This window comes from Pithys albifrons, chromosome 15 (genome assembly GCF_047495875.1).
Source record: "Pithys albifrons albifrons isolate INPA30051 chromosome 15, PitAlb_v1, whole genome shotgun sequence".
NCBI classification, from domain to species: domain Eukaryota; kingdom Metazoa; phylum Chordata; class Aves; order Passeriformes; family Thamnophilidae; genus Pithys; species Pithys albifrons.
The window spans coordinates 14988015-15015133 of record NC_092472.1 but is presented as its reverse complement, the minus strand read 5'-3'; the positions used below and the strand labels follow the sequence as shown (position 1 = coordinate 15015133).

Below are 27119 nucleotides of genomic sequence, written 5' to 3'. Positions count from 1 at the left end.
AGGATGGGAGCATCCATTTCTCCTGGGATAGTGGGCTGCTCCAGGGAACCTCCTAAGTCTTGGTTTAAGCCAGGAAGGTGACACAGCTCTGGGAGGTGGAGGGGATGCCATTCGGCCTCTCCCTTTTGGTCTCAAACTGTCCAGCTAAGAGTAACTGGAAACCTCAGGGACTTCCAAAGTGAAGATAATTTGGGTTAAAACAAGCCCCTCGTTTGGTGATGGAAACACCAAGCCTGGCAAAGCTGGTGCCAGTTCATCCCTGCCACATCACACCACATCCTTTGCTCTTGGGTAAAGCATGATTAAGGGCTTTGCCTGGCCCTGCAGAAGAGCTTTCCCTGCTAGAGTCAGTGGGGGAGATGCTGCAGCTCCTTAATTCAGGGCTTGCTTGTTTATAAGCTCATTGATTCATACCTGACTCTTTCCTTGGGGTCCCCAAAGGATTCCCGCAGGTGGGAGAAATCAGGATAGAAATGCGGCGATGGGGAAATTACCTCCAGGAGACCTGAGCGTATTTCCTTTGGAAATCTGAGCGAGAAAAACAGCAGTAAACAGATACCTCCATGTCTGACACACCATTTCATAGACCAATCACTGCGCCACAGACCCAAACAAAAAGTAGAGCCTCTAAGGGCAAACTTCCCCAGCAGATAGTGCACTTCCAGGCCTCACCAAAGGACATCAGCAGGAATTGCCACAAGAGTTTTTAAGCAGTTCTCTCCCTCCCATGGTCTCTATTAGCCCCATGTGCTCCTCTTTGGGTCAACGTTAAAGACCAGCTGTGAGCACTATGTACTCTTTACAGGATTAAATGACCTGCAGACTGGTTCACCAAAGAAAGGGCTTGCTGGCATTACTGGCATTTAGAGATTTCCCAAATTCATCAGTAATTAAAATTAATTTTGCTGAGATTATGTTATACATTTCAGGCAAGATGCTTAAAGCACTGCTGTGCTGTAGTTTGGAGAGCCAGCAGGAATTCTACCTAGTTCTCTTATGCTGATAAAATCAGCATCTACTTTTCCTATAGTGGTTAAGAACCATTTTCCTGTAAAGGTTAAGAACCCTTTAAAGAGTCAAACTCAAACAGAAAATAATGTCACCCATCTGAAAACTAGGCACCTACATCACCTTTGCAAGCAGTACAGGATTGCTCTAACAGGATTGCCAGGATTGCACTAACTCTGAGAGATAAGTGGGAAAACCAGTTATTTTTATACTGCCTTTTCCAGAACATTTGGTGCAAGGCTGATTTCCTTTGTTTGTGCCGAGTCTGGAGGACGGGAGATGGGGCAGAGGGAGACAAAGCAGCAAGATTGCCAAAAACTTCATACTTATTTTCCCCTTCCTTATTCCTTCCTTGGGACTGGCAGGTTTTTCAGTGAACATTTCCAAATCTTCCCTTCCTCAGGCAGCAGTGAAACAGCAGCTTCTCACTGAGCTGACAAAACCTGCACTGAAGCAGCAACAGCTTTCTCCCTCCTGTGAGAGAAGTCCAGCCTGCCCTGGCCCCAGACCACCTCAATTCAATTTGGAGGAGAAATAATTTCAGTGAATCAGGGAGGGGCAGGAGGCACAGGAGAGGGGGATGACGAGAAATCAAATCATTAAGTCAATTAAAGTTTCAGGTCTTCTACACAGAGGCGCTCTCTGCAGCGGCGCCCGGTAATTTCATCAGGATCCATCGGACAATCAGTCCATTATCCCCCGATAAGTGTGTCCTCCTGCCAGCAGGCAGAAGGAGGGGAGCTCTGCCAGCTCCTGCACAGCAAGATGGAGGGCTCTGTTTCAGCTCTTCTGCAAGTGCCCGGGAACACAGCCCTCCCCACGCACTTCCCAGCCCCTCTCCCATCATTGGCTCGGGGGCGGGAGGATGTGCTGCCCTTTTGCTTCTCCTTCGTAGGGCGACTGCGATCCTTTGGAAACATACAATCCCAGGAGCTGGACCGGAGTCACTGCCCCTTCTCTCGCCACCTTCTCCCTTTGCCTCCCAGCTCTGATGCCGTTAACGCCTGGACCAGCTCATGGTTAATAATCCATCACCACCTTCTGCTTAAATAGCCACAGACGAAACTGCAAAAGCCACTAAGGCTCCAGGACATAAATAGCAGCCAGCACCAGAGACAAATGTAACGAGTGCCTGGAACAAGGGGAAAACAAACAAGCTGGACTGGGCAGAAAGATGGATCATGGATTTTAAAGCAAAACAAGGCAGGAGCATTTGGGTGTGCTCACCACACTGCCCAGATTGCACAGAACAGGTACAGGGCTGCACTAGACACAGAAACAACTGCCAGGATCACTGCAAATTTAAATTGTCTGTCTCCTCACAATGCCCCAGGACAGAAGGAGCAAAACAGAACGGCATGATTGTGTGTGTTAAATACTGTGAGCACAAAGCAGCCTCCTGGAAGCTAAATATGGGATGTATTTTAAAACAGCAGAAAGTGGAAGTGACAACAGCAAAGACAGACCAGAGTTTAAAAACGGGAAAAAACCCCCTCTGAAACAACAACAAAATACAAAAGGGAAGCAGAAAAGTGTATGTGTTTTCTCCTTAATGAAGCCATTCCCTGGCCTTGCTGCAGGCACAGGCCATACACTGAAGTCATTTGGAAGTGCTTACAAGTTTTTGATATTCTCTGCCACGCTGGCTGTGTACTGTGGGTCCGTCTGAAAACAAAAGAAAAGCAGTGTTAGAGCCTTCAGCCTCAGCTTGTGTCCCCTGTGGCTCAGAAATCAACTTCAACACACCCCAGGTGTACTGCCAGGATCTCTGTATCATTTTCATTCACCTTCACCTCTCCTTATGTCCAGTTTTACTCTCAGGAGCTCTTCTTTGTGGTCAGAGTTAACCACAGGCACCACACACCAGAATCCATCCCAAAGGATCAAGACCCTGCACATCTTCCCCGTGTGCTCTCACGGCACTTCTGCCCCTGCCAGCACCAAGAGTTTGCACAGTGTTAACTTCTGCACTATTCATTTTTCCCCTACACACACTGGCTTGTATCCAAGTGAATACCCTTGGCAGAAAAAGATCTCCACTCCTTTGGTGAAAAAGAGAGGTTTATTTGTAACTGTGCATCATTCCATGTTCATTTTGACACTTTCCTTCTTAGACCCTCAGTTTGTTCCCACAATCAACCTGGCAACCCATGCAGGGAGCCAAAGGTTGGCAGCGTCGCTATCTGCCGATAAGTGTGAACACAGGGACAGGCACCAGACAGAAAACATCTGCAGAATGACTGGGAAAACAAAGCCCCAGAACAAAGGCCAGGAGACCCAGAAACAAAAACTGTTCCTGTTTCCTGGTGGTGGCATTGCTTTGGGCAGTCACGTGGATGACAGGACTGTGTGTCCCTGGTGGATCTGCAGACGCAGCATCGCAGAAGCCGCGACCAGAAGGGAGACACCAGGGATGTGTGTCACAAGCTGAGGACAGCACTTCCACACTGGAATGGTGACAAGGGAGGGCTTTCTCGAGGGGAAAAGGTCTCTTTCCTAAACAGGGTTCAGAGTTCCAGTGCTGGACTGATTTGTTACATCAGTGCTACAAAAAAACCCCAGCAACAGGAAAAACAAAGGCAGGAAAGATGCTCCTGGCTTTGACAGGAAACATTCAGCTCTCCTCCAAGTGTTCAGAATGGTGTGCTGGTGACAGCCAAGCTGGCCACCTTTCCCCAGGGCTCCCCTCTGCCAGCTGAGGAGCCCCCAGCTCTCCCAGGCAGACCAGCCACTGTGGATGACACCTGCAGTGGCACTCGGGAACGAAAAGTCCCCAAACCAAAAGGGACACTCAGTTGCTGCACTTGTGCTGTCTCCAAATTACTCAGCATCTGCTCCAGGTTCACCACCCTCTCCACTATTTACTCTTTATCCTGTGTCCAAGAAGCCCTAACAAGTGTAGGTACATGGAGAAACACTTTGGGAAGAGGCAGAGCAGGCACAGCAGAGGTAGACACTTGCACAGAGGGATTCTGTGTAGCTCCAAGGGCAACCTTATTACTGCAGTCTAAAACAGCTGTTTTGGGTCAAGTTGCTTGAAAACTCTCATGCTTCAACTTACACACTGCAAAAACAGCTACCAAACCTTTTTCTGGCTCTAAGGGAGAAAAATGACAGCCAGGACCAAACCTTGTGGTGGCCACTTTGGGCTGCACCCATCTGTTCACATCTTCTCCTTCTACAAAGTACCAGCCAGAGTCCCTGGGGCCAAATGCGACACAAAATGTCACATTAGGGGTAAACAGGCAGCAAACCCGGACATTCATCTCTGTTCCGCTCCCACTAACAGGCTACTGAGGTTTATCTTTCTCACCGGATTTCTGGAAATTAAGACAAATGCACTTCAGGCTCAAGAAAATAATCCTGAGGGGAAAGCCATGGAGAAAAATAACCATCTAAACCCATAGATAAAAGCAGCTCTTGCAGATTAATGTATCAAGGCTTTTTAGCTCTTGGATTCAGCAACTGACTCTGGGCTCCAAGCACCAGTACAAAGAGGCATATTAGTCTTAGCTCCAAATCACTGATTCTTGGGTTTTGGGAGGGGTTAGTACTGTCTTACAGGTATGTGGTGAAACAGAGCTGCTTCAGGAGCAGGTCAGAGAGCTCCCCTAGGCATGGTCATGGGGCAGCTCCAGCACATTTTGGGAATAACCACTCAAGCACCTTGCAAGAGGCATCACGATTTACATGAGATGTGCCCCACTGGCAGCTGCTAACGTGACACACTTGCCTGCTCACATCCTAACTCTCCCTGGCCCAGCTGGTGTTTCATTTTGGGCAGGACACACCTGATGATCCCAGCTGGATGACAGCCTAAAGCTGGGCTTATCTGCCCAGCAAGAGGCAGCGCTGATGGCTGGGTCAGCAGTGTCCTATTTGGCAGCAAGTCTGGCAGACAGTGGGAAGGGGGACAGGGAAATGGGACAAACTGGTAAAGCTCTGTCTTACCTCAGCAATGAGGACAACGATGACAGAGTCCTCCTTCTCCTGCTGAGTGAGCTCCGAGATGAGGGAGTTGAGGGTGTCGGTGAGGTAGGAATGCACCTCCCGCTTCACGCTGGGGATTCCCATCACAACAGACACTGCCCAGGGCCATGGAGAGATTTTAGAGAGAGGGCTGTGCTGGGCAAGACACTTTGCTCTGCTCCCTGACCACCTCATGGTTCATCTGCTCAGTGCCAGGCTCTGTCATTAAAGCCCAGCAGTGAGCAGCAGGTTGGTGGGTTCCTGGGCTATGCAGGGTTCCCACAGTCCTGTCCCCCAGCCCAGTGACAACCAGCAGCAACCCAGAGCTCCAGGCTGGCAGGTCACACATGGCAGTCAGATAGACTCTGCCTTTTCTTCCTGAAGAGATGATGTCTCAGGAAACACCCAAACCTCCTCCCCTCCCAGAGGGCTTTTCAGCCTGCATACAGCAACTTCAGGACCACTCTTGTTTAGGAGGCGCAAGTCAATTCTTTGGTGTTGGGTTGGGATTTAGGAGCATGGGGGAATTATCTAGCAACTAAAGTCCTATTCCAGATGGGACTTCTCTCCTTAGATGGAAGCACCCTGCAATTATCTGACCCCCTTCCAGGCAAAGGCTAGAGCACTCTGGAGATGGAAAGCAGCAAACAGCACCTGGCAGAAGCACTGAGAACATTTTAGGGCCAGTCAAGAGCACAGACAGCACCCTCCTGTAGACTCACAGACGTGACATGGCTTACCCACCCCACATGTCACGATACCAAGGAAGCTTGCATGATGCATGCAGCCGTTCCTCCAGTCCTGCTCATTCCTGTGCCACAGCCAGGCCCGGAGGAAAGGGGAGGGACAGGCACCAAGGTGAGGAAGAGCACCAGAAGCAGCACTAATTCCCATTTACCTCCAGTGCGCCCCTGTCCCACATGCACGGCTGGCTGCAGACTGTTCTCCTTAGACAGCAAATGTGGCAAATGATGGAAGATGGTGGGAAGGTGCAGCACATTCTTGTTGGTGATATTCCACAGTTTTAACTTGGTTTCGTCTTAAAAAGGAAAAGGGAATCAATTGCAAGGCACAGTAGGTAGGAAGAGACTGCAAGGCAAAAAGCCTTTTTAGAGCAGCCTGGCCACCTGAGACTACTGCTGGGTTATAAAAAATCAGGCCAACCTTTAACATGCTACCACAAACCCAATTAAAGTTCAGCACGAGCCAGGAGGGCCTCAAAGAAGTCCCAAAATATTTGGGAAGGAGAGGGGAGAATGAAGATAAAATGAAGGTCAAATCAGATCTTTCTGTAGAGATCCAATTTTCTTCAACCGAGCAACTTAAAATAAAGAAAAAGAACAAATAAATTGGGGAGGGGTGCTCAGCCAGCCTAACTCCTTCCTCCCCCCTCTCTTTGGATACCCATTTTCCATATGGATCCAATACACTCATAGGAAATGGCATGTATGACTTTCAAGGGAGAAAAAAAAGCTTGCAAGCAAGCAAACTGGCAAATATCCTCAGCAGAGGCAAATCTGTGTTTAATGATGCATATGCACCTCTAATTAAAAAGGAGTTTAAGAGCTCCCAAGTCCCTCTGAACTCCATAATTTGCTCGTGTCGGGGGATAGAAGAGCAGGTCCTGTCCACAGCCCTGCACACAAGCACACCACGCACACCTCTCTACCTCCTCTTTAGCAATAGCTTCAAAATAGCCCGAGATCCTCAAGTCCTCTGTTTATTCACCAGATAAGCTGCTCCAGGTCCGGTTTATATCCCTCAGGGCCTGCTTCTCTGAGAGTGCTCTCTTGATCTCCTCCAGGACCAGATTGAGCTCCTTGGAGCGCTTCAGGCTCTCCTGCTCGGCTGCGTGCAGTCGGTCCCGGAGGGCGAGGAACTCCCGCTGGTAGATGTCCACAACATCACCTGTGGGTGGGAAAGAGAGAGAAGCTTTGTCCTCTGTGCTTGGAAAGTTTCTGAGGCACAAAAGCAAGGCCCATCACTCACACCTCTCCTGCATCCCCACTCCTTCAATCATGGATTTAGGGAGCTGTGGTCCAGCATGCACCCATGGGTGAGAGGGTTAGAGAGAATGCAGATTAAATTGCAGAACTACAATAAAGCTACTCCCTTTTTTCTGTTTTAACTTGGGTTATAGGTCATGTAGAAATAGAATCACAGAATCATTGGGGTTGGAAAAGACCTTGAGATCATCAAGTCCAACTGTTAACCCAGCACTGCCATGTCCAGCACTAACCCATGTCCCCACTTGTCACATATACATGTCTTTTAAATCTCTCCAGGGATAGTGATTGCAACCACTTCCCTGGGCAGCCTGTGACAATGCTTGACAGATTTTTCTGTGAATAATTTTTTCCTAATCTAAAGTTCCCCTGGTACAACTTGAGGCCATTTCCTCTTGTCCTGTCACTTGTTACTTGGGAGAAGAGACCAACCCCCACCTGGCTACAACCTCCTTTCAGGTAGTTGTAGAGAGCAATAAGGTTCTCCCTGAGCCTCCTTTTCTCCAGGCTGAGCCCACCCAGCTCCCTCATCAGACTTGTGCTCCAAACCCTTCACCAGGTCCATTTCCCTTCTCTGGACACACAGATACCACAAATACACCTTCTCCTGAAGGACCCTGAGTGATGGAAAGTGAGATGCTGGCAAGGGGAAATGCTGCTCTGCAGTGAGATGAGGGTTCAGACAGCACCTCCTCCAGCTTCAGAAGAGCATCCCAAACTCTAACAGTCAAAAGAGATTTCAGGAATCTAATATCTCCAAAACATGTCAGGATAAAGAATATCACATGGCAGCAGCTGCCTGGATTCTTCTATGAATTCAAGTGTTTGTGGATGCATCATATATATAATATATAAAAAAGAAACTTTTGGTAAGGTAACAAAGCTCTCTGTTTTGAAACAACATCTTATTCCCATGCCCTGTTAGGCAACAAAACCATCAAGAGCCTTCAGCTGGAACTAACTATTCAATAGCTGGGAGTGGAATCGGTGAGCCACTAACAAAGCTTCCCAGGATGTTTTTTCTCATTATTAATGAAAGTGCTCATTAAAAATACACTTTTATCTGTGGTCACTCATGTGTTTTCAGTTAGACTATGTAACTCACAGGACTATACCCAAAACAGATTTATCCTCTGACTTAACCCAAACACGACCAGGAGAGGTAACTTTCCAATACAGGGCTAAATATAAATCAAAGCAATTGAAAAAAGATACACTGGCTGCATCTACAACTACTATTTTGGGGTCCATAAAGAAAATGTAAAAGGAATTTTGAAGATCAGACATCCAGCTCTAAAGCACAGAGTTTCCAAGACAACAGTGCTTCCCAGTCCAGGTCCTGGTAATGCTTTTGCCTAGGAAAAGTTTCCCCTATTCAGTCTTTTCCCTCTGAAAAACATTCTTAAAGACTCACTGCTGCAGCACAAGAGACCCCCCAAGGCAGCCTGGCTCCCATTAACCTTTTGACATTATTTTCAAAGCCATGGCACACGGGGAGGGAGCAGAGGAAGTTACACCCATTTGATTACTCGGTCCATCTGACAACACATTATTCAGAGAAAGTCAAAGATAGACATAAACAAGACCAGTCCTTCCTTTTTCCTGTGCAGCACTGCTCGCTTTCCCCTCCCACCAAGAAAACATTTTCAAATGTGCAGAAAAACAGGTTAACACCCAGCTTTGAGCGCTGCCATGGGAATTCACAGGAGGATGCCAGCTTTAAATTGGCTCCACGATTGAGACCTTTACCTGCTGGCACCTCTCAGGCATAAGGATACACCTTTCAGCATCCCAGTATTGTAGATTACAGGCTTTCCTGTTGGTGTCTTTTACCAGCTGCATCTGTGAACACCAGCAAGGAACAAGTCTCACTTTCTGGTTTTGCACAACACAATGGCTTGTGCAAGGCTGGAAGCATTTGGCTCTCGGCATCTCAGGGGGTTACTGTCCTGTGGATACTATCAAAGCCAAATCACAGCTAAAGGCTGCCATTAGACCTTGTTCTGCAATACCTGGAGCAGACTAAAGGCAAGGCTTTGCACTTAATGGCTTTTTCCAGAGCACTGCACTTCATTTGTGTCAGATTTAGAAGGGAAATGTCACTGATTATTCAGTCACTAATGACCTGCCTGCCGAAGCCAAGAGCTGTACTTTTCCTTAGACTGCAATGGTGATGTGCAGTCAACCATTTGCTGCTTTTCTGGCTAATGGTTGGAAGTGAAATTGTATTTGTTTCCAGTGCTCTTGTCCTATGATGTCTTCGTAGGCTTTCCATTCTTTAATTAAAATTTCATGAAATTTAAAAGCTGATCGATCATGACTGGTTCTGATGACAGCTTGAACAATCCTAGACAAAGCCTGAGATGGGTGTACAGTTTCCCATGAATTTCCAGCAATTCTGCAATGACACGTGGCTGCAGATCTGTGTCCTCATAAAAACCCTCACTGCTCAGCCAGGTAGGGCTCTGAAAACCCACAAAGGGCAGCAGAGGATAAGAGAGGGGGAATTGGCTCCCATCTCTTACAAGCAAGGTTGGACACAGAAGTGATTTGCTCCTAATTAGGCTGAACAAATTTTTCAGCTAGTGTCAGCTCAGCACAGAGCCTTTACTTACCTTTCAAAGCAGCAGCACTCCCTATCTACATATTTATTGTATTCCCTCACAGCACAAGATAACAGAGCTCTTAAAATATCCCCAGAGTCAAGCACTGCAGGACAAAAACTTCTAGCTATATTAAAAAAAAAAAGAAGAAGAGATTTAGCTTAATTTTTCTTGAGAGATAACACATTGCTTTGGGCTTAAAATATACTGGTTTAAGAAAGAAAGGTGTTAGGTGACAGGCTGCAGGACAGACCTGGGAGACCACAAACTTGCAGCACACATTGTGCATGGCCAGTGCCCTGCAAAGAACCCACTTCTCACCTTGCCAGTGCCCATATTTGCACTCAGCGGTTTTTCACAAGCTGTTTTTAGAAGCAGGCTGGCTGTGAAGCTCCAGGAGGGCATCAAGCATCCTGCAGAGCTCAGCAGGGCAGGGAAGCAGCGCTGGGCACAGCTGAGTGCCAGTCACCATCTGTCCATGCCACGCTCACTGGAGCAGATCTGGAGAGGGGATCCCTGGAGTCAGGAGCAGCCTGTGGCTGAGGGAGAGTGGCCACAGGAAGTGTTCCCTGGCTGAGCATCACTCACCAACCAACGTCCCCCCACACTCCCTTTTCTTCCTGGCTGCTCCCAGCCACAGCTGCCAGGCATCATTTTTTTAGCTCAGAACCCTGTGCTGGGTTGGCCGAGTAACAACAGCAACCACTGGTGAAGCAGCAGGCAGGGATGGCTTGAACAGACCCTTTCAGGAGCTGGACTTTGATGATCCCAGTGGGTCCCTTCCAACTTCAAACATTCCATGGTCTCCTGGCAGCTGAAATGGAGCAGATGGGCATGTGCTGGTGGAGCTTATGGGTGCCCCAGGAGCTCTATGAGTGCCCCACAGAGCTGAGCTCCTGCAGCCTTCCCAAAGGATTTGTCCGTGCAAGACAGAACCTGTTAAATAAAAAGTATTTCTCCATGATGGAGAATTCTGTGGCTTCATTCTTATTCAAGTGACTATTAAGTGCAAACCATATTTGCTGGCAGAGGTGAGGGCTGGGACAACTGTGTCCACTCTGCTTATCCATTTTCAGGTTTTGAGTGAAAGCAAAATACCTAATCTGGTCCTCAACCAGCAGACAGGCACAAAATCAATCCACTGCCAGCAAAACCCCCACCTTTCAAACTCACACAGTCATTCACATATATATATATATGTATCTATATATACAGTCAGGAATGTTATAATTCTGCATTTTGCACTCATCTTCCCAATCACACTCCAGCCTCCCAGGGAGTCTGTGGTGCATTTTAAACATGTCTGTATTTCAGGCCCAATTACTTTTGGTTTTGTTCTCCACCGATAACCTCTCCCAGCAGAGCAAACCCATGGCCAGCGCCAGAGATTTCCCTCCAACTCAATCTTTTCAAGAGCAAACACAAAGGCTTTGCTAGCTGGATTTGCTTCTCATTAGGAAGACTTTCAAGAGACTTGGTTTAAAAACTAAAAACAATTCTCAAACCTCTAAACCGTTTATCTCTATAAAATCTTGGCTCCAAGAGAATAACTGTACATTCCGACTGGCTGTCACAAGAGTTCCCAGGGCCAAAAGAGCCAAACAAAAGTGCAGTTTCCTTACAACATAAATGAAGTTGGAGCAGAAAATTAAACTTCCTACAGAAAATTTCTCTGTAATGACTGTTCTCCCTCATTTTATTTAAAGCACTCCTTTAATGAATAACTGCTCCCCCCTCTAGGACTTAGAAGGGTCTGAGGGGACTCCAGAGCACAGGAACCACCCCCTCCCTACAGCATCTATGTTATCCAAAAATGCAAACAGTGAAGCACAGGAACCAGGCCCCAGTCATTTACAGAAGCTCCTGGAGTTAGATGATGATTAGGGAATTTTTTTTTACATTTTGATGTTTAATGATTTATATAATGCTGGCACTGCTCCACACATTACACTCTAGATTGCCCTGATTGAATCGCAACATTCATTAGGTCTTTTGCTAACAGAATTTCACTGGACCATTAAAATGGATAGAAGGAGTTACTGTGCCATAGCGGTGAATTAAATTCAGCTCCAGAGATGCTAAATAGGAATAGTCCTGCTTTACATGGAAATTGGGTGGCTGGTGCAGCACACAGGTGTACCACAGGTACACAGGGATCACAGTAACTCCACAATAAACATTTTTAAAACAATTAAAAGCATTAAAAGCAAAATGCTGCCCTTTGCTTATTTGACTGTAGAAGGCAGAAACCAGCTTTAGAGACTCACCATACAAAAAATCCACAAATCATCCCCCCAGAAAACACTGGGAAGAAACTCTGTCAGGGTATGTGGAGCTATAGCTAAGTTGTGACACTAAAAATGTTCTCTAAAGCAGCAGAAAGAAAAAGAGAGGATAGTTCAGCCATCAAAAATAGCAGCTATGGTTTAGTTCCTTGTGTTCATCTTCTTCCCTTGATTTATACTCTGTTTCAGTTCAGTCACTCCCTACAGTGTGTGCTACCCCGAACTGGGGCTGAATAATGTATTTTGATGCCACCCACTCTTCACAACCAGTAAAAGGCACTGGTTGCCCAGGTGGGTGATGGCAGGAGAAGTGCCCCTTCACAGTCAGTGCCCACCCAGCTGCTCAGCCCAGCACCACAGAGGCTCTTGTGCTGCCCCTGGGTCGGCTGCTGGGTTTGAGCATCCCACTACACCCCTGTCACGCTGCACCAACACATCAGCCAGAGCAGGAGGCTTATTAAAAGTCAGCCTGTCTGAAAAAATGATCCTCAAATAAAGCAAGCGCTTTGCCCAGCTCCAATCCAGTGTGTGTGTGTGCTGTTTGCTTTAATATGGCCATTTAATAAGAGCCTGTGGTATATTTAACAGCATTTCAACCTTCAGCAGCTCCACGTAATGAGATAGAAATGCAATGCATCTCTCCACTGACAGGCCCTCCCGAGGGAACAGGGGCACCTTTAAGTCACTATTTCTTTTTGCAGCAGTAGGTGTTGATCATATTTCTGTTGCGCTTCTCCTCGCTGGAGTTTAATGTTGTCTCAGCACACACGTCATCAGAAGGAGAGAGGAAAATTCATATCCCCTGTGCCTTGTTATTCCAAAGTAGGAGTGATTGTTTGCATTTGAGATTCAGTTCAGACAACATGCACATAGATCTTTCAAAAAATAAGCTTTTTTTTTTTCTTTTAAAGTCCTAAGTAGTGAGTTTGCAGGGATGGGGATGAGTAGATTTCCCATTACGGGGATGGTAAAACCTAATACAGATGGTGAACATTGTAATTCCCCATTCCAAGGAGGAGAACAAGACACAGGAGTGCCTGCACACAGACCCTAAAGCTCCCCAGGGAGATGGGGGATGCAGGCTCCAAAGCAAGGATGTAGAAACACAGAAATTAGGAAAGCAAACAGTAATGCCCATGGATGTCTTGGATGAGGGCAGAGGAGGCAGCAGAAGCCGTCAGACCACTCTTAGGTACCTGCAGAGCAGGTTTGGGATCTCTTTCAGTGGCCCAGCTCCGTGGGGGAAACACAGTAGAGGATACAAAGAGCGCCAAGATCACTGTGAATCCCCCTTACCTGCCAAACAAAAGCACGGCGGGAGAGGAAATTCCCAGCAGGTATAAACCACCTTCAGCTTCTGACAAAGGAACTAGTGCTTCTGATTTGTCCTGGGGTTTTATCAACCCCTTTAAGGGATTTACAGGACAGAAAAATCAGAAGGCAATTCATTTTGCTGCAAAACAGCTGAGGAGTAGAGGGGAAGAGGGCAAATACTGCCATTGATCTAAAGAGAAAGAAGATGGGATTAAATAGTTAATTTTCATCATAGCAAAAGGTTAACTATCCAGAGGAAGCCATAAGGGTTGGTATTAAACTCACCAGCTAACAGATTTAGTGAGGATCTGGGGAAGGAGATGAATTTGTGAAGTAGCCAAATACGGAGCTGAGTTCATCAAAGCCAAGAAAGAACAAATAATCAGGGGAAAAGGCAACAAAACACCAAACTGATGTCAAAGCTGAGAGATGCAAATTAATTGGGTGGATGGGGGGATCAAGGTATTTTTCACATGGTTCTTAACTAACAATATTAAGCAGAGAGGAGACCACAGCATCAGTGTCTTAATGTTGTTCTGAGGCAGCTGCAACTCAGGGAAAATAAGGGGGGATGGAGAGGAAGGCAAACAAGGTGTTAGTGTGCTTAGTGAACAGGATGGGGAATAATAGTATGAAGATTATAACATTATTAAAATGATGCTGCCTAATCCCAGAATAGTTTTCACCTCATCTGAAAGAGAATATTAATACAGACTTAAAAGGGGCTTTAGAGAGGGTGATAAGAATGATCAAAGGCCTGCAAAAAATCCCCTGCTCTGTGAGGAAAGAAAAAATATATGAGATTATTCATCTTAGGATAGGCATGATAATAGGCCTTATGATGAAAAGCATATAAAATAGAGTGATATAATGAAAATATATCACACACTTCCATTCTCCTTGTCTCAAAATATAGGAGTAAGTAACCATTTCATTCAAATACTAATTTGAAACTGATAAAAGGAAATGTGTTGCACAGAGGAAGTATATTATTTCTCTGAATTCACTGAGGAATTTAAACAACATCCAAGAGCTGGAAAGTGCTGAGCCCAAGGTGGGGTAGAGAGCACTGTCCTGCCAGTGGTCCCTGGCCTCACCTGGGTTGGGAGCCCCCTTTTCCTTGGGAGAAGACCCAGCATTTCTATGTCTCTCCTCACAACTTAATTAGGAACACTGAAGCTTTTGTCTTCAAAGCGAAGCTAAATTCATTAGCAATCTAATTATTTACCTGTGTAGCACAAATATGGCTTTCGAAGCATTTTTCTCTCAAATGGAAAGTGAAGGCTTTGTTCTTGGTGGGTTTTTTAATACTCTTTATTGGACTGGGGAATAAAAACATGCTGAAAGTGAACAAAATAAAGCATTACAGAAATCACGGGTCGTTAAACCTCGAAATAATTGCAGCTCGACAGGATTTTTAAGTGAGGACATTACACAGGCAAACCTGAGGGGTGGAAAGAAAGATGGGGAAAACGGGGAATGGGAAAGGCTGAAAGCTTGTACAGGTGGTCAATCCCATCAAACAAACCTGTGCATGGCTTAAAAGAAGATGCATTTGCCTAATGCACTGTTGTGCCATGTCATGGGCATGGAAAATGCTCTTGGATGCACCAAAGGGCAGCAGGGACAGATTCACAATGTGTTACTCTCCTGAATTGAAACTGCACATGCAGAAACCTGCAGAACCTCGTCCGTGCATCACTGAGATCAGGCACGGACTGTGCCATGGACTGTTCTCCTTGTCACCTGTGGCCATCAGCTTCATGCTGGATTGCAAACCATCACACGCAGTAAAAACCCAAATTGGATTTGTTTGGCTCTCACCAAACCTCTGGGCTGGATTTCTTTCCCTTTCACCTTGTTCTCACAAAGAGCAGCAAAGCTAGTGAGTAAAATCTCCTGAGCCAGAACAGCCCCTGAGGAACAGCTGATGGCTGGAGTGTGCAGGACCACGTCCCTCCGGGTTCTGGCAAGGTCCAGCTCTGGAGCTTTACAGAAGCAGAAAATCCTGACGCAGAGCAAATGCCTCGCAGTCCAACAGGAAAACGCGTTTTATTATGACCTAATTAAGTTAATAGTGAAACAGAGGCCTTGTTCCACCAAACCCCAAGGCCCCCACGCATCCCACTCTGTGCTTAGCACTAACAGCTCACAACTCTGTCGGAAAGGAATCCCTCCAAGAAGGACAGTCAGTCCCTGCAAAGGTCACTGTGTTAATCATCACGCCCTTCTCTAGCAGCAGCTGCCGCTAATTGCCTGTGAAGGAGTTGAAATGAAATTCTTGTTAATCCTTCTCCCAACATTACTAAAACCCAATATCATCATCATCCTCCCCCACAAATGACCACAAGCCACGGACGCCTTGCAGCTGATGGAGGAGCTCAGCCCATTTCAGGAGAGATGTGGCACTGGTGGGTGGACAAAGTGGCTCCACTTTGCAAATTGAAGGTGAGTTTATTGATCAGCAGCAATAAGTGCCGGGACCTTTTATTTCCCCACTGCCTTGTATGACCGACCATCGCTCTCATCATTCAACTAAAGTTACCACCAGGTTCAGACAGCCGAAATCCTGGAACAGGGGGAATTTGTTTAATCAATAACATATGAAGATTTTGGCAGGGCTGAGTGTATGAGAATTTTACAACAGTGAAATAAAGTATTGCTGGGTTATAAATCAGAGAACACATTAGGAAAAGTTAGAGCAATGCACTGAGAGGGATATCAAGGAAATCACAGAAGTTCTGGCTGGAGTCCCTGGCTCTGCTGATGCTAATAGCTGAGAAACTTCAATGCAAGTCAGGTTTGACTTCTTTTTCCAAAAGAGTAACTCATTTGCAATGCATGTGACTGTACTGGAGTGAAAGGATCTTGAGTGTTCCCCTCGCTCCGCTGTGTATGTAAATTGTACATCTTGTCTACCTACAGACCCGCAGCCACGAACAGATCACAATTTCCCTATTGTACCAATGCCTGATCAGATGCACGACTGTGCTGTTGGATAGAAGCAGATTTTAAAATTACATACTGATCACGGGATGAGCTGATCTGAATTGCATTTTGTTTTAGTAGTCTTAAATAATTTGCAGAATGCTTGAAATAAAAGGCAATGCAGAACCTTTCAAAAATTACTCAGCATTAATATTTGAAATATTTATTCCCTGGGGTGCAGGCTTGTAACACAAGCACTTAATGGGGTACATTTTCTTCTCTCCAGAGGAAAAACAAGACATTGCCATTAAACAGCACACTTAGACCAACTATAAGTGTTGATGCTATCTGAGGGCTCTTGTTTCATTTTATATGCTAGGATAATTCCTGGGAAGAAAAACATACTGCTAAAAGAGTAGGAAGACCCGACCTTCTTCTGCCTTTTGTCATTCACCACCAAGAAAACATGAGAAAGGGTTATCAAATAATGTCAACACCCTTTCCCCCAAAACCAGACCAGCTGCTTTAGAGTACAAAAACCCCTGCCTTTATTTCTTCCCCTTGCAGAAAACCAATCACTGGAAATGCAAAGACAAAACTCCTGAATTGCCAGCAACAGCAACCTGCAGTAATTTAACTTTCCCTATTCCAAAAGACAGGGGCTAAGCCAGAACCAGGCGGCCTTGGTTCCACATCTCACAGTAGCCCAGCTGCAGAGCTGCCCTGCAGCCCCGTGCCACCAGCAGCAGCAGCAGCAGCAGCAGAGTTATTCCAGCAGATAGGCTCTGCTGAGAGGCAACACAGATGCTGGTGGTGGCACAGAACAAGGTGGGGGGTTGCAGGACATTTCAAGGGTAGAAAATAAACAGCTGGAGGGGAGGAGGATGCTGACTACATGGGTGTCCTACTGCTAAGACCTTTGGTTGCTTATTAAATGATGCCTGAAAGCTTCTCAACAAGCTGCTGCTCTGAAATGTTATTGGCATCTTCCACTCCCCCGTGCCGAGCTCAGGGTAAGGTGTCACGAGTGGCTCTGGGTGATCTCCAGCCAGCTGTGCTGAAATGGGCAGGGTGCTCCCTGCAACTGCCTCCTCGGAGGGCACCAACACATGACCCCATGTGCTGATCCAGCTGGAAAATGAAGCATCCTCACTGCAGGCTTAATTTTGGGTCAGATCATCCTGCTGACCGAGCCAGTGATGCAAAGGAAGCACATGGGAACCAGGATGCCCTTTTTGGACAATGGCCCAAATGGAGAACAGTTTAAAAGGCTGTGAAACCACATCCCTAGAGGGTTTGCTTTCTTGCAATGTCAGGTTTACCTAAAGGCTTAAAGGCAATGCCCCGAACCTTACAGCCTGCTGCTTACCACCTCCAAAAATAGGTGTGCTTCCCAGAGCCTGGGACCACAAGACCATGGTATTCATGCTTAATTTCACAACTGTTCTTAAAGTGCTTCTGAGTCCTGGCAGAGGACACTTCATGCTCCCTCTGAGCAGAGATGTGTTGTTTACACCTCTTATTCCCTTTGAACATGTCTATTTAAATGGATTTGGGGTTTCAGTATTTCACACACTGTTACTTTTACTGATGCCATGTATAAGGTGACCTAATTGCTATGGGGGCTGCTGTGGATGAGTTTTCTACACCTTCCACCCAGAGGGAAGCTTTGCTACAGAAATTTGACATGTTTAGGTGCTGCAAGGAGAATGCAAGATGGGCTGGCAGGAGATTTCCAGTCTCCTTGCAGGTACCCATGAGCTGTGCCCAGCAAACAATGTCAGAGCCCACAAAAAGAGTTTTTCACGATTAAACAGTTGCACCTCATGCAGCCCAGAAAGCACCAGTGCAGCCATATGTCCTCACAGGAGCCTGTACAGGATGACACTGGATCAGGCTGTCAACTGAAGGAGGTGTGAGGGCAAGGCAAGAGTGGGCACAGAGCTCTGGAGGGGCCATGGCTGCTTGGCATAAGCACAGGAGCGAGAGAGGAAAGAGAGGGCTTTTGCATAAAACAAACCCCAAGCACATCAGAACAAAGACACAGCTGGTACTGAAGGAGTTAAAAGGCAGAAATCACAGCAAACTATACCAGTGGGAGGGAGGGAGCACAGGGCCTGACCCCGCTCACTGCAGTCTGCCTGTCCCAGGGGTGTCAGGAGGTCAAAACTTAGGAAAAATCCCACCACGGAGTGAGGCTCAGCACGGCACAGGGAAAACAGCAGCGTGACTCACCCACAAGGCAACTGCCCTTAAAATTTGCAGCACGAGTATTTAGAGTGCAATTTGAGCCCTTGTTCCCTCTGTACAAAGAGATTTATTGGACTTCAGTTCCCAGGGAGGCAATTTCTGTACTCAGGTGCTTTAGGTACCCCTGATGCATCCAGACATCGCTTTGGCAACGGTCTCTCAGTGGCCACTGAGGCTGCTCAGCACCATTCTGTGAACTAAAGACTGTCATTTGAGCATGTGAAGAAATGCTTAGCAATCGGTTCATCCTTTGGAGTGCCTTTGTGAGACATCCATAAAGCAAATCACCCTGGGTGAGTCCCCTGTTAATAACTTGCCCTCCTACCCAGCTTCCCAAAGTTTCCTGCACACAGATCAGCTTTGTTACCCAGGATCACCACTGTGCATGGCTGAGAAAAATCTAATCCAATTTTCATCTTCTTTAGGAATAGAACATCAAGAGCAGGCAGTCAGCCTGTCAGATACAGCAGCAATGTAGAAGAAGTGACAGCAGAGTTGTGTCATCATCGCCAGCAAAACCATGTCTGAAGGAGCAATAGAAAGAGGTGAGCCCCAGAGCTGCCATGGGCTGGGAGGAGCAGTTCAAGATACACATCCTCTTTTGAGGAACTCATTATTTAGTCTTATGACCATGGTAAACCCCCAGAATGCATCAACTATAACATTGTGACTTCTTATGTAAGTATTTAGGACTATGAAGATACTCCTGGAAGACTCTTACGGCCATATCCAAAGCCTAGTGAGAGCAAGGACATCATGACAGCCTTATAATTCACTACACCAGAAGACATATCTTAAGTTTTCCATAAAAAACCAGAGCAAGCACTGCCAGTGCAAAGATCCTGAAGGGATCCTGGACGTTGTCAGTATGGGTCAAGTGTTTATTAGCCCTACAGACCATGGCAGGCCCAGCAGAGCTACCCAGTGCTCTGCACCACCTCCCTGGCATGGAGGGTTTTGACAAGGTGCATATGCCCAGAAGTGTCCAAATTACTTCAAAAGCCACCACGGGGTCACAATGCCCACAGAGCACTGCTTTGGCATTGCTGTGCCCCAGCAGTGTCCCCTCTTGTGACCAAAACACACCCTCTGCCAAACCACCCTCAGGGCACCCCTGCAGCTCTGGCACCACTCACTGCATCCTGGCCAGTGCATACTGACTAGAGTTAATTCCCTGGGCATGTTTTCCTGAGGACAAGCCCAGCAGCTGAGCCTCTGTGTGTATGTGTGTGTGTGGCATATCAGGTTTCCAGGGGGTGTTGTTTCTACAACCCTCCCCCAGCACAGATTTGGGAGGTGTTGGACAGGCAGCCGTGCAAGCACCCAGGCACAGGCAGGGCATGAGTGCTAAGCCAGCCCTGCACACCTGCAATGACAAATAAATTCTTTAACATTAGACAGCAGACTATAAAACGAAGCTATAAGCACATATCACCGCACATGAAGGGAAATGCATTCTGCTGTTAATGCCCATAACTTCCCTACGGAGAGTAATGGATGCCAACAGGAGAACAGACATCCGAGAGCACCAAAACGTGCACTGGGTTTTTTCTAAGCTCGTGCTGGGCACACAGAATGGCTGAGTTCTTTTTCCTCCCCAACCCTCAAGCCAACATAAAATGACCATGTTTTAATAGTGTCATTAACCATTAGGATAAATTACCAGGGTTAAAATGAATTCTCAGAAAAAAATACTTGGTTGTTTCTTTGGAGCTGTGTTCCAGTTATTCACCAGGCTGTAGTTCAGTTTAAATAAAAAGCAAGTCCTATGATGAGTAGCAGATAAGAAGTCAGTCTAAATGATGCTGGAGGTCCTTTCCATCTTTGAAATAAAAATGTGTTATTTATGACCAGCATATTACCAGGCCTGGCTGATCCTCTGGGGCTGAAAAGGAAGAGCCAGATGACTTTCCAAAGGTGAAGGTAGGGAGGAAAGAAGCCAGTTATGTTTCCCAGCCAGGGCAACAATTTATAGATAGGAGCATTTTCTAACTTCACCTTCTTCAGAAAGGAGACTGTACACACACATCTTGCTGTTCAAAGGACATCTTGTGCATATGAGCAAATTCGTCCAAATTGTTTTGGCTCCGGCCGGGGCAGCATGTTTAGCACACTATTTCCAGATGTGCTTTCTATCCCCGTCAGTCCAGCTGCTGCCTCAAGCCAAGACAGTTATATAAGCTGCAAAGCTTAATTGGATTATTTAGTCCAAATCATTGTCCAAAAGGCAGCGGGGCCGGGAAGCTGGACGGACAGCCTGGAGAGGAGCTGCACCCACACTGGCTTGGGGGGAAAGGGAGGGAGCAGAAGCTGGCAAATCAATTCAAGAGTTCATAAAGCAAGAGTAGCCTCCCCATCTCCCTCAAATGTTTTCTCACACCTCCCATCCCTTTTGCAGAGGGGGTGGTAGATGGCATTTAATTAGAGGCATGTTTTCCTACTTTAACAACAATTAAAAAAGAATGCAACAAGCATTCAGAAGACACGAGAATTCCCCTCTGCACTTAGAAGCATTTCCTGACTGTGCAGCTCCAGGACATGGAATAACACATTTAGCAACTTAGCTTTCCCAAAATACTATTTTTTTCCCCAAAACTTTGGCTGTTGTGGCGGCTTGTTTCCATTTAAGGACATAATCCTGCTTGTGGGATAACCCATCCCAGCGGATCTTCGCAGATGTAATTATTAGGGCAAAGTCCTAAAAAAGAAAAGTGTTGTGACTATTCTTGGGAAGAAATCAGGAAAGAAAAAGAAGAGAAGCTGAAGAGTTTCCAAATGCTGTAGCTAGCAAAGTGTGCCAGAATGATTTTATTCCTTTTATTTTTAATAGAAGTGGACAGTTAAGACAGAAGTTAACACAAGTATATAAACTCACACTAAACTTTGAGTAGGTTGCCTACTCCATTGCTTAAACAAAAGGGTATGGGCACGCTTGACAGCTACTCAAACCTTTGTCATGAGGCCCTCAGTGGATTTTGTATGGCTCCACTACAAGTAATAATAAAAAAAAAAAGCAGCCTGGCATCCTTCTCTGCCACTGCTGACAACATTCCCACCGCTCTCCACCAGGCACAGTGCCACGGATGAATTCAACAGATTAAAACAACCAGAACAGTACAACAGGCAGGGATGTGCTCAGTTCTTCTGGAAGCAGCTCCATAAACACTGCAAATCACACACAGCGCTCGGAGAGGGAAGATGCTTCTCACCACCCTAGCTCTGGTCCCCAAAGCATCACTCACAACCCCCAAAATCCAGGGCTGGGAAGCTGCAGGGCCAACATCCACACTGCAATTCATGGTGAATATTCCCATGAATGAGGAGCTGTGATTAACACACTGTACAGAGTCATAGTAAACAGCAGCAGTGACCAAAAAGCTCTTTACAGAAGGGCTCTCTGCTACAATCTCATGATTACCAGTTATGGAAATATTTCAAAAAAAGGCAGACAAAGAGATTTCCACAGGGCACAGCGAGCCATCCAATTTGTGCTGTGCTTGGACTTTGTAAATCAAAATCCAAGCGACATTTACAGCACTCTTGCTGTTCCTTAAACTTTATTTTTCTTTACTGTGTGCATTTTGTGCCCTCAGTGAGCTACAGCTAAAGCTCTGTGTGACTGATGGGAAGCAGAAAGTTGGCTCAGGCTGACTGGGCAAAGCAGCCTCATCCCTCCCTCCCCGTTATCTGCATTAAGAGCTTCAACAAATTTGTGTAATACCCAGCACTATAGAAATGGATTTCCAACCAGAAGAGCAGTTGGCAGGATTAAACAAGTAGAAAAGCACATGCACATAAAAATCAGGAGGTCTGCACACGAGCTAATGGAGCAAGCAGAAAATCACTGGGCATGCTCCCTGGGCTCAGGACTGCTTCCTTTACAACAGACAGTAATGTCTCATTACAGGAGAAACAAATACAATAAAGATGAATATTCCATCTTCCCCTGGCTACATTTTAAGTGTTAAGCCAATACAAACTCTCAGGTTATATTTCACAAAAATAGCTACTCAAAAAAAAAACCCTGCTGGCAGCACAGCAGAGCAAATTTCATTTGAAAGATAAATCCTGCATTCTTCATAGGCAGATGTGAAAATATATCAGACTTTATCGTAACAGCTCCTCCCAGGAGCCAAAGAAGCCACAGAGTGAATTTGAAACAAAAAAGTTGCTTCTTTTTCCTTCTTCCCCTATTTGGCTTAACAGAGACAAAATTACAAGCAAACCAGCAGTTACTGCATCTGGTAAAGAGTTGCCACACACTTTCCCAGTGCCATAGTACTGCAAAGTCACTATGGAATCAACCTGGCACTTGGGATCATCAGTAAAACATTTGAATGATGAAGCTGCATGGATGCTGCAATTACTGTCATCACAAAATGACCATTCAGCTCCACTTCTGCACCGAGGCAAGACCGTACCAACCCTCTGCTGACAAACACAGCCTTGTCGGGGCGTCTGGGCACGAAGGCGCCTGACACCAGCCAGCGGCTGCCAGGAGAGGCTGCTGGCAATTCAGGAATGCTGCCAAATGCTGAGCGGGACCAGGACATTTTAGCATCACTATTTCTGGCTGATAAAAGGGCAGACTCAATCCACCTCCTCCACAGTTTAGTGAAAACTCCTGCAAGCCAACACCTGAAATGATCTTAAAAGCCGCTCTTTGGTGCAGGATTATAAATCTGGATCAACATCACCTTCCCTCCCACAGCAAGAACATTGCACTGAGGGGTGATTATCCATTTCTTACCAGGCTGGGGCAAGGAGCAAAGGAAGAAGCTTCTTGAATCAGTTAAATCCCAGCTTGGTCTGAGCTAGCCAATCCCTACAAAGAACATCCCAAGGGTGCTCCCCCAAACCAAATGGAATTCCCTACATGTGCAGAAGGCATTGGAATTGCAGTGCAGAGACGTGCACCCTATCCAGGAGTTTGCTGAACATTTAAACATTAAAATCTGTGGTTCCATACGGGTGTGCACCTGCATTTCTCACCTACCCCCATGGCTAGGACAGGGCTGGAGTCAAGGATGGGAGCTGGAATTGCCCCAGCCAGTGGCAGAACCTGGAGGCTGAAGTGGCTTTCAAGTCTTGTCACTCTTGCAATCTCAAGAAGACCTTCCTGGATTCCAAGTATTTTAATTAGGCCTAAGTAGTTAAATTCGAATTAGTAATTTTACCTTTAATGAAATTATGAAGCAGCTGATCATCGTTACTCCACTAACTAGAAAAAAATAAAACAAAATATATATCACTAAAAGAAAGCTGCTGTGCTTGGCAAAGCTTTCCTGTTGCCTAAACCGAGGCTCAGTGATGACCTGAATTGGAACAGAACTGTACAAGGGTGGCAGCTCCTGAGATCTGCAGTTTTGGCCAAATTTTGACTACAAACAGGAAATTCTGCTGGCCTAAAGTCCCCCAGATTCAAGCACTGGAGACAAACCTGCAGCAAGAAGCTGCTGTTTCTGTGCTGTTTCTGTCAGGCTTTTGAGATTGCTTATTTTTTAAAAGTTGGTTTACATATATTTATTCCTTCTACAATCTCCCCCTGCCTTGCATCTCCACTTTAAATTATTTATCATCAGGTATCACATTCATTTGCATACTTTATGAGGTGCAAAACAAATGATTAGTCATTACACATTAGACTTTCTCAAACCATCTGTGCCGGGCTCTGCAGCAGTTTGGTTTTGGTTTTCTCTGATACTTCGGGGGGAAAAGGAAAATCCAAGGGGAGAATACTGGATTAACTGGAAACACAGAGCAAGATAGTCCACTTACTTATGGATAGCAAAGCTTTATTACTCTGCTAGAGCTCTGCTCCTCAAGGAAGGTGCAGATGGTCATCTTAGGCGTAATTTAACCTGTGATACAAATTGCAAGCAGCATTATTTCAAAGACTTTTATGTATTGATTAGAAACAAAGTCCTTCTCTTCCTGCTCCCTCCTTGAGTGGTGCTGATTGCACACAATAGAGAGCTATCACTTAGAGAGCCAATTAAGTCAACTTCTGAAAGGTAATTGAATAGCTGGAATTCTTAGTGCACTATTGTACTGCATTATCTTGATTGCAATGAAGGAAAAACAAAGCAGTCAGAGCAACAAAATCAGACAATGAGGCTCTGGCCATAGGTAGGAATACTGAAATGGACAGTCCCATTAACACCTCACAAAAACATTAGCTGCTTTCTGTGGTTACTTCTAACCCTTGCTACAGATGCAAGATGTTCTTTGCTAGAGGAACCAAAAAACTTGGTCTTCTTTATTCTGTGTACTTGGCAGGACTTTGGGATGGGCTGAGCTGCTGATGAGCACAGAGCTGGCCACAGCCACCCCAGCACACCCCACTCTGGGGGAATCCAACACACATGGGGCATCCTGTACTCGACCAAAGGCTTTGATTAAAGAATGCCCCATGGCTGGGGCTGTGCAGGTAACACCTCCTGTACAGATCCAGCCATGCCTGACAGAGGACTTCATACCATCCTCTGTGAGAGCCATCAACAAATCTCTTTTCTGCCTTTCTGGCTACCTTCAAAATACCTGGAGGATTTTAGATCACCTCTGGGGTTTCCATACCATGACCCAACTGGGCTACAGTGAGACTAGGAGTTTGAAAGCTGTTGGGAAAAAGGATGTAGCTTCAGTCCCTTAGAAAAAAACAAGCTTAAAAGAAGAAAAAAAAAAAAGAAAAACTGGCAGGGGGGTTGAGGGGGGGGAGGAATAAAGACAGTGATTGTAAGCTTGCCAATACTCAGAATTTATAAATACTAAGAATTTATATAAAATAACTCATTTAAATGCAGTAAAAAACCACATCACAAACTGGGAGAAAAATCCTTGGGATCTGAAGACACTGTAGCTGGTAAAAATTCACCATGAATTTTTGAGCAATTGCTCTAAGTACTCGCAGCACTCAGGCTATAAAGCATTTACACAGGCACATAAAATAGAAGCTTTTTCCAAAGTAGGGAAAAGAGGCGCCACAAAACATAAAAATCCCTCTCCTTCCTCTGCGCAGACAGCAGCCTGTGGAGTGACCTCCCATCCCTGCCCCTTCCACAGCAGCACCATCAATCCACCCAACCTCTGAGCACACTAATGGCCAAATGCTGTCTCCTCGAAGGGCTCTGGCACCGTCTCCCTCCCCACACACGTGTTTTGTCTGGCACTGGAGCCTTGCTGAGGAACATACAGCTGAGCAGGGGGAGATGCTGCAGCTCGGATGCTCCCTCCGTCTGTGCTCCTGGCAGCTACCACAGCTTGAGGTTCCTTCCCCAAGCCCTGCAGAACTTCCCAGCCCAGAACAAGTGTAGACCCCCTGAAGAAGCTTCAAAAATGCCATTCCTCCAGTAACAAATATGCCAGGAGATAAATGCAAACCCATCCTTCTGTAGACTTGGCTTTTGTGTTTGAGGGGCTGCAGGAGGGATGGTCAGAGGCAGGTTCCAAAGGGATTTATGCACTTGGAAGGTTGGAAACCTCTCATCTGCCCTATTTTCCCAGCTGTGAAATAGCCTGAATGAAACTCAGTCAGCTTTGTAGATGGCTTTGTTTCTCATCAATTCAATTCCACGTCTAGGAGTCAGGAGTCACCACCCTCGCCCTACTGCTCTGGGGCCTCAGGAACCATCAGCCTGAATGCAAATGTTCATTAATCTGTTGGAAGTTTGGCAGAACAATGTAACTAAGCTCTGAAATACACGTGGTACCAACAGTAGCCACCGAGCACCAAAAGTATGGCATTAGCACACAGTAAGTCCTGCCCAATCTTCTGCCTTATTCACTTTTGTCAGTCACTCCTCAGTTTATTTTGCAGTTATATCTGCAATTTCGGCTGAAAGACAGGATGCAATTTAAAGAACTTGAGCAATTTTTTCAAACTTGAATGGTCTTTACCCAAAAGAAGAGAGAAAGAAGCCCAGGCACTCAAACACACCCCAAGAGTCCTGGCCCTCAGACAATACTCTGGAAACCACCGGCTTTAGTTTTTCTTCATCAACAGACTGAAAAGCTCATCAAATACAGCAAAGCTCCAGCCTCTCCCTGGCCAGTCTATACTTGAGTCTTGTTCTATCTTTTCAAAAGCTCTTTTCAGTTACACAATCAAAAAATTCTACAAGGACTATAACTAGAACAGCTCTAAAAATTGTTTGTACTTTCCCTGAGAGCTCACATCAACTTATTGGATGGAGGAGCCAAGAGGAGAACAAATATTTCACAAGCAGCCACAGCACATAAATATTGCCCCTGACACAGATGTGCCATGAACACAATTGCATCCTCACAGCAATTACTAGTCCACTCCAGAAACAACGTTTGCAGAAGTCAAATAAACAAACAAATGTAGGCTTGAAATAAAATTATTTAACTTTCCAGCAAACCACTTCACCTCATAACCATTATTTCCTGTGACATGTTGTGCTGGCTCCTATTTCAGTAACACATTCATGTACCTGCACAGGTACAAGGGACACGTACAAGTCACATCTTGCAAAACAACTGTTGGCAAAGAGCAGGATTTGAGTATTCATTGTTCACTACTCAACAGTTGCACACATTTTAATTCTGACCTCAAAACACAATTTGGACCATGGCAGATGTTTCCTACAGCACAGGCTTCCTTTGGATGAAGGTTAATTCAGTTTAAACAAGGCAGCAATGAAGAAAGGGATTTAAACATTTTCTGCTCATATTCCAAGCTTAATGCTGCTGAGGTAAAAATGAGGAAAGACAAAATTGAACAGCTGAATTTGTCT

The 27119-nt window shown here is 45.9% G+C and overlaps 1 protein-coding gene across 1 annotated transcript in view; it reads right to left on the bottom strand.

Annotated features, from left to right (window-relative positions):
• Positions 1-27119, bottom strand: part of MGAT4B (alpha-1,3-mannosyl-glycoprotein 4-beta-N-acetylglucosaminyltransferase B) — a 50375-nt gene that overhangs the window by 8619 nt on the left and 14637 nt on the right. Inside the window, exons 2-6 of the mRNA XM_071570272.1 lie at positions 6706-6885; positions 5876-6016; positions 4960-5093; positions 2627-2673; positions 415-528 (exon numbers count right to left, since the gene is read on the bottom strand). Of these exons, the coding sequence (XP_071426373.1) occupies positions 415-528; positions 2627-2673; positions 4960-5093; positions 5876-6016; positions 6706-6885 (616 nt within the window). The remainder of the gene's footprint in view (positions 1-414; positions 529-2626; positions 2674-4959; positions 5094-5875; positions 6017-6705; positions 6886-27119) is intronic.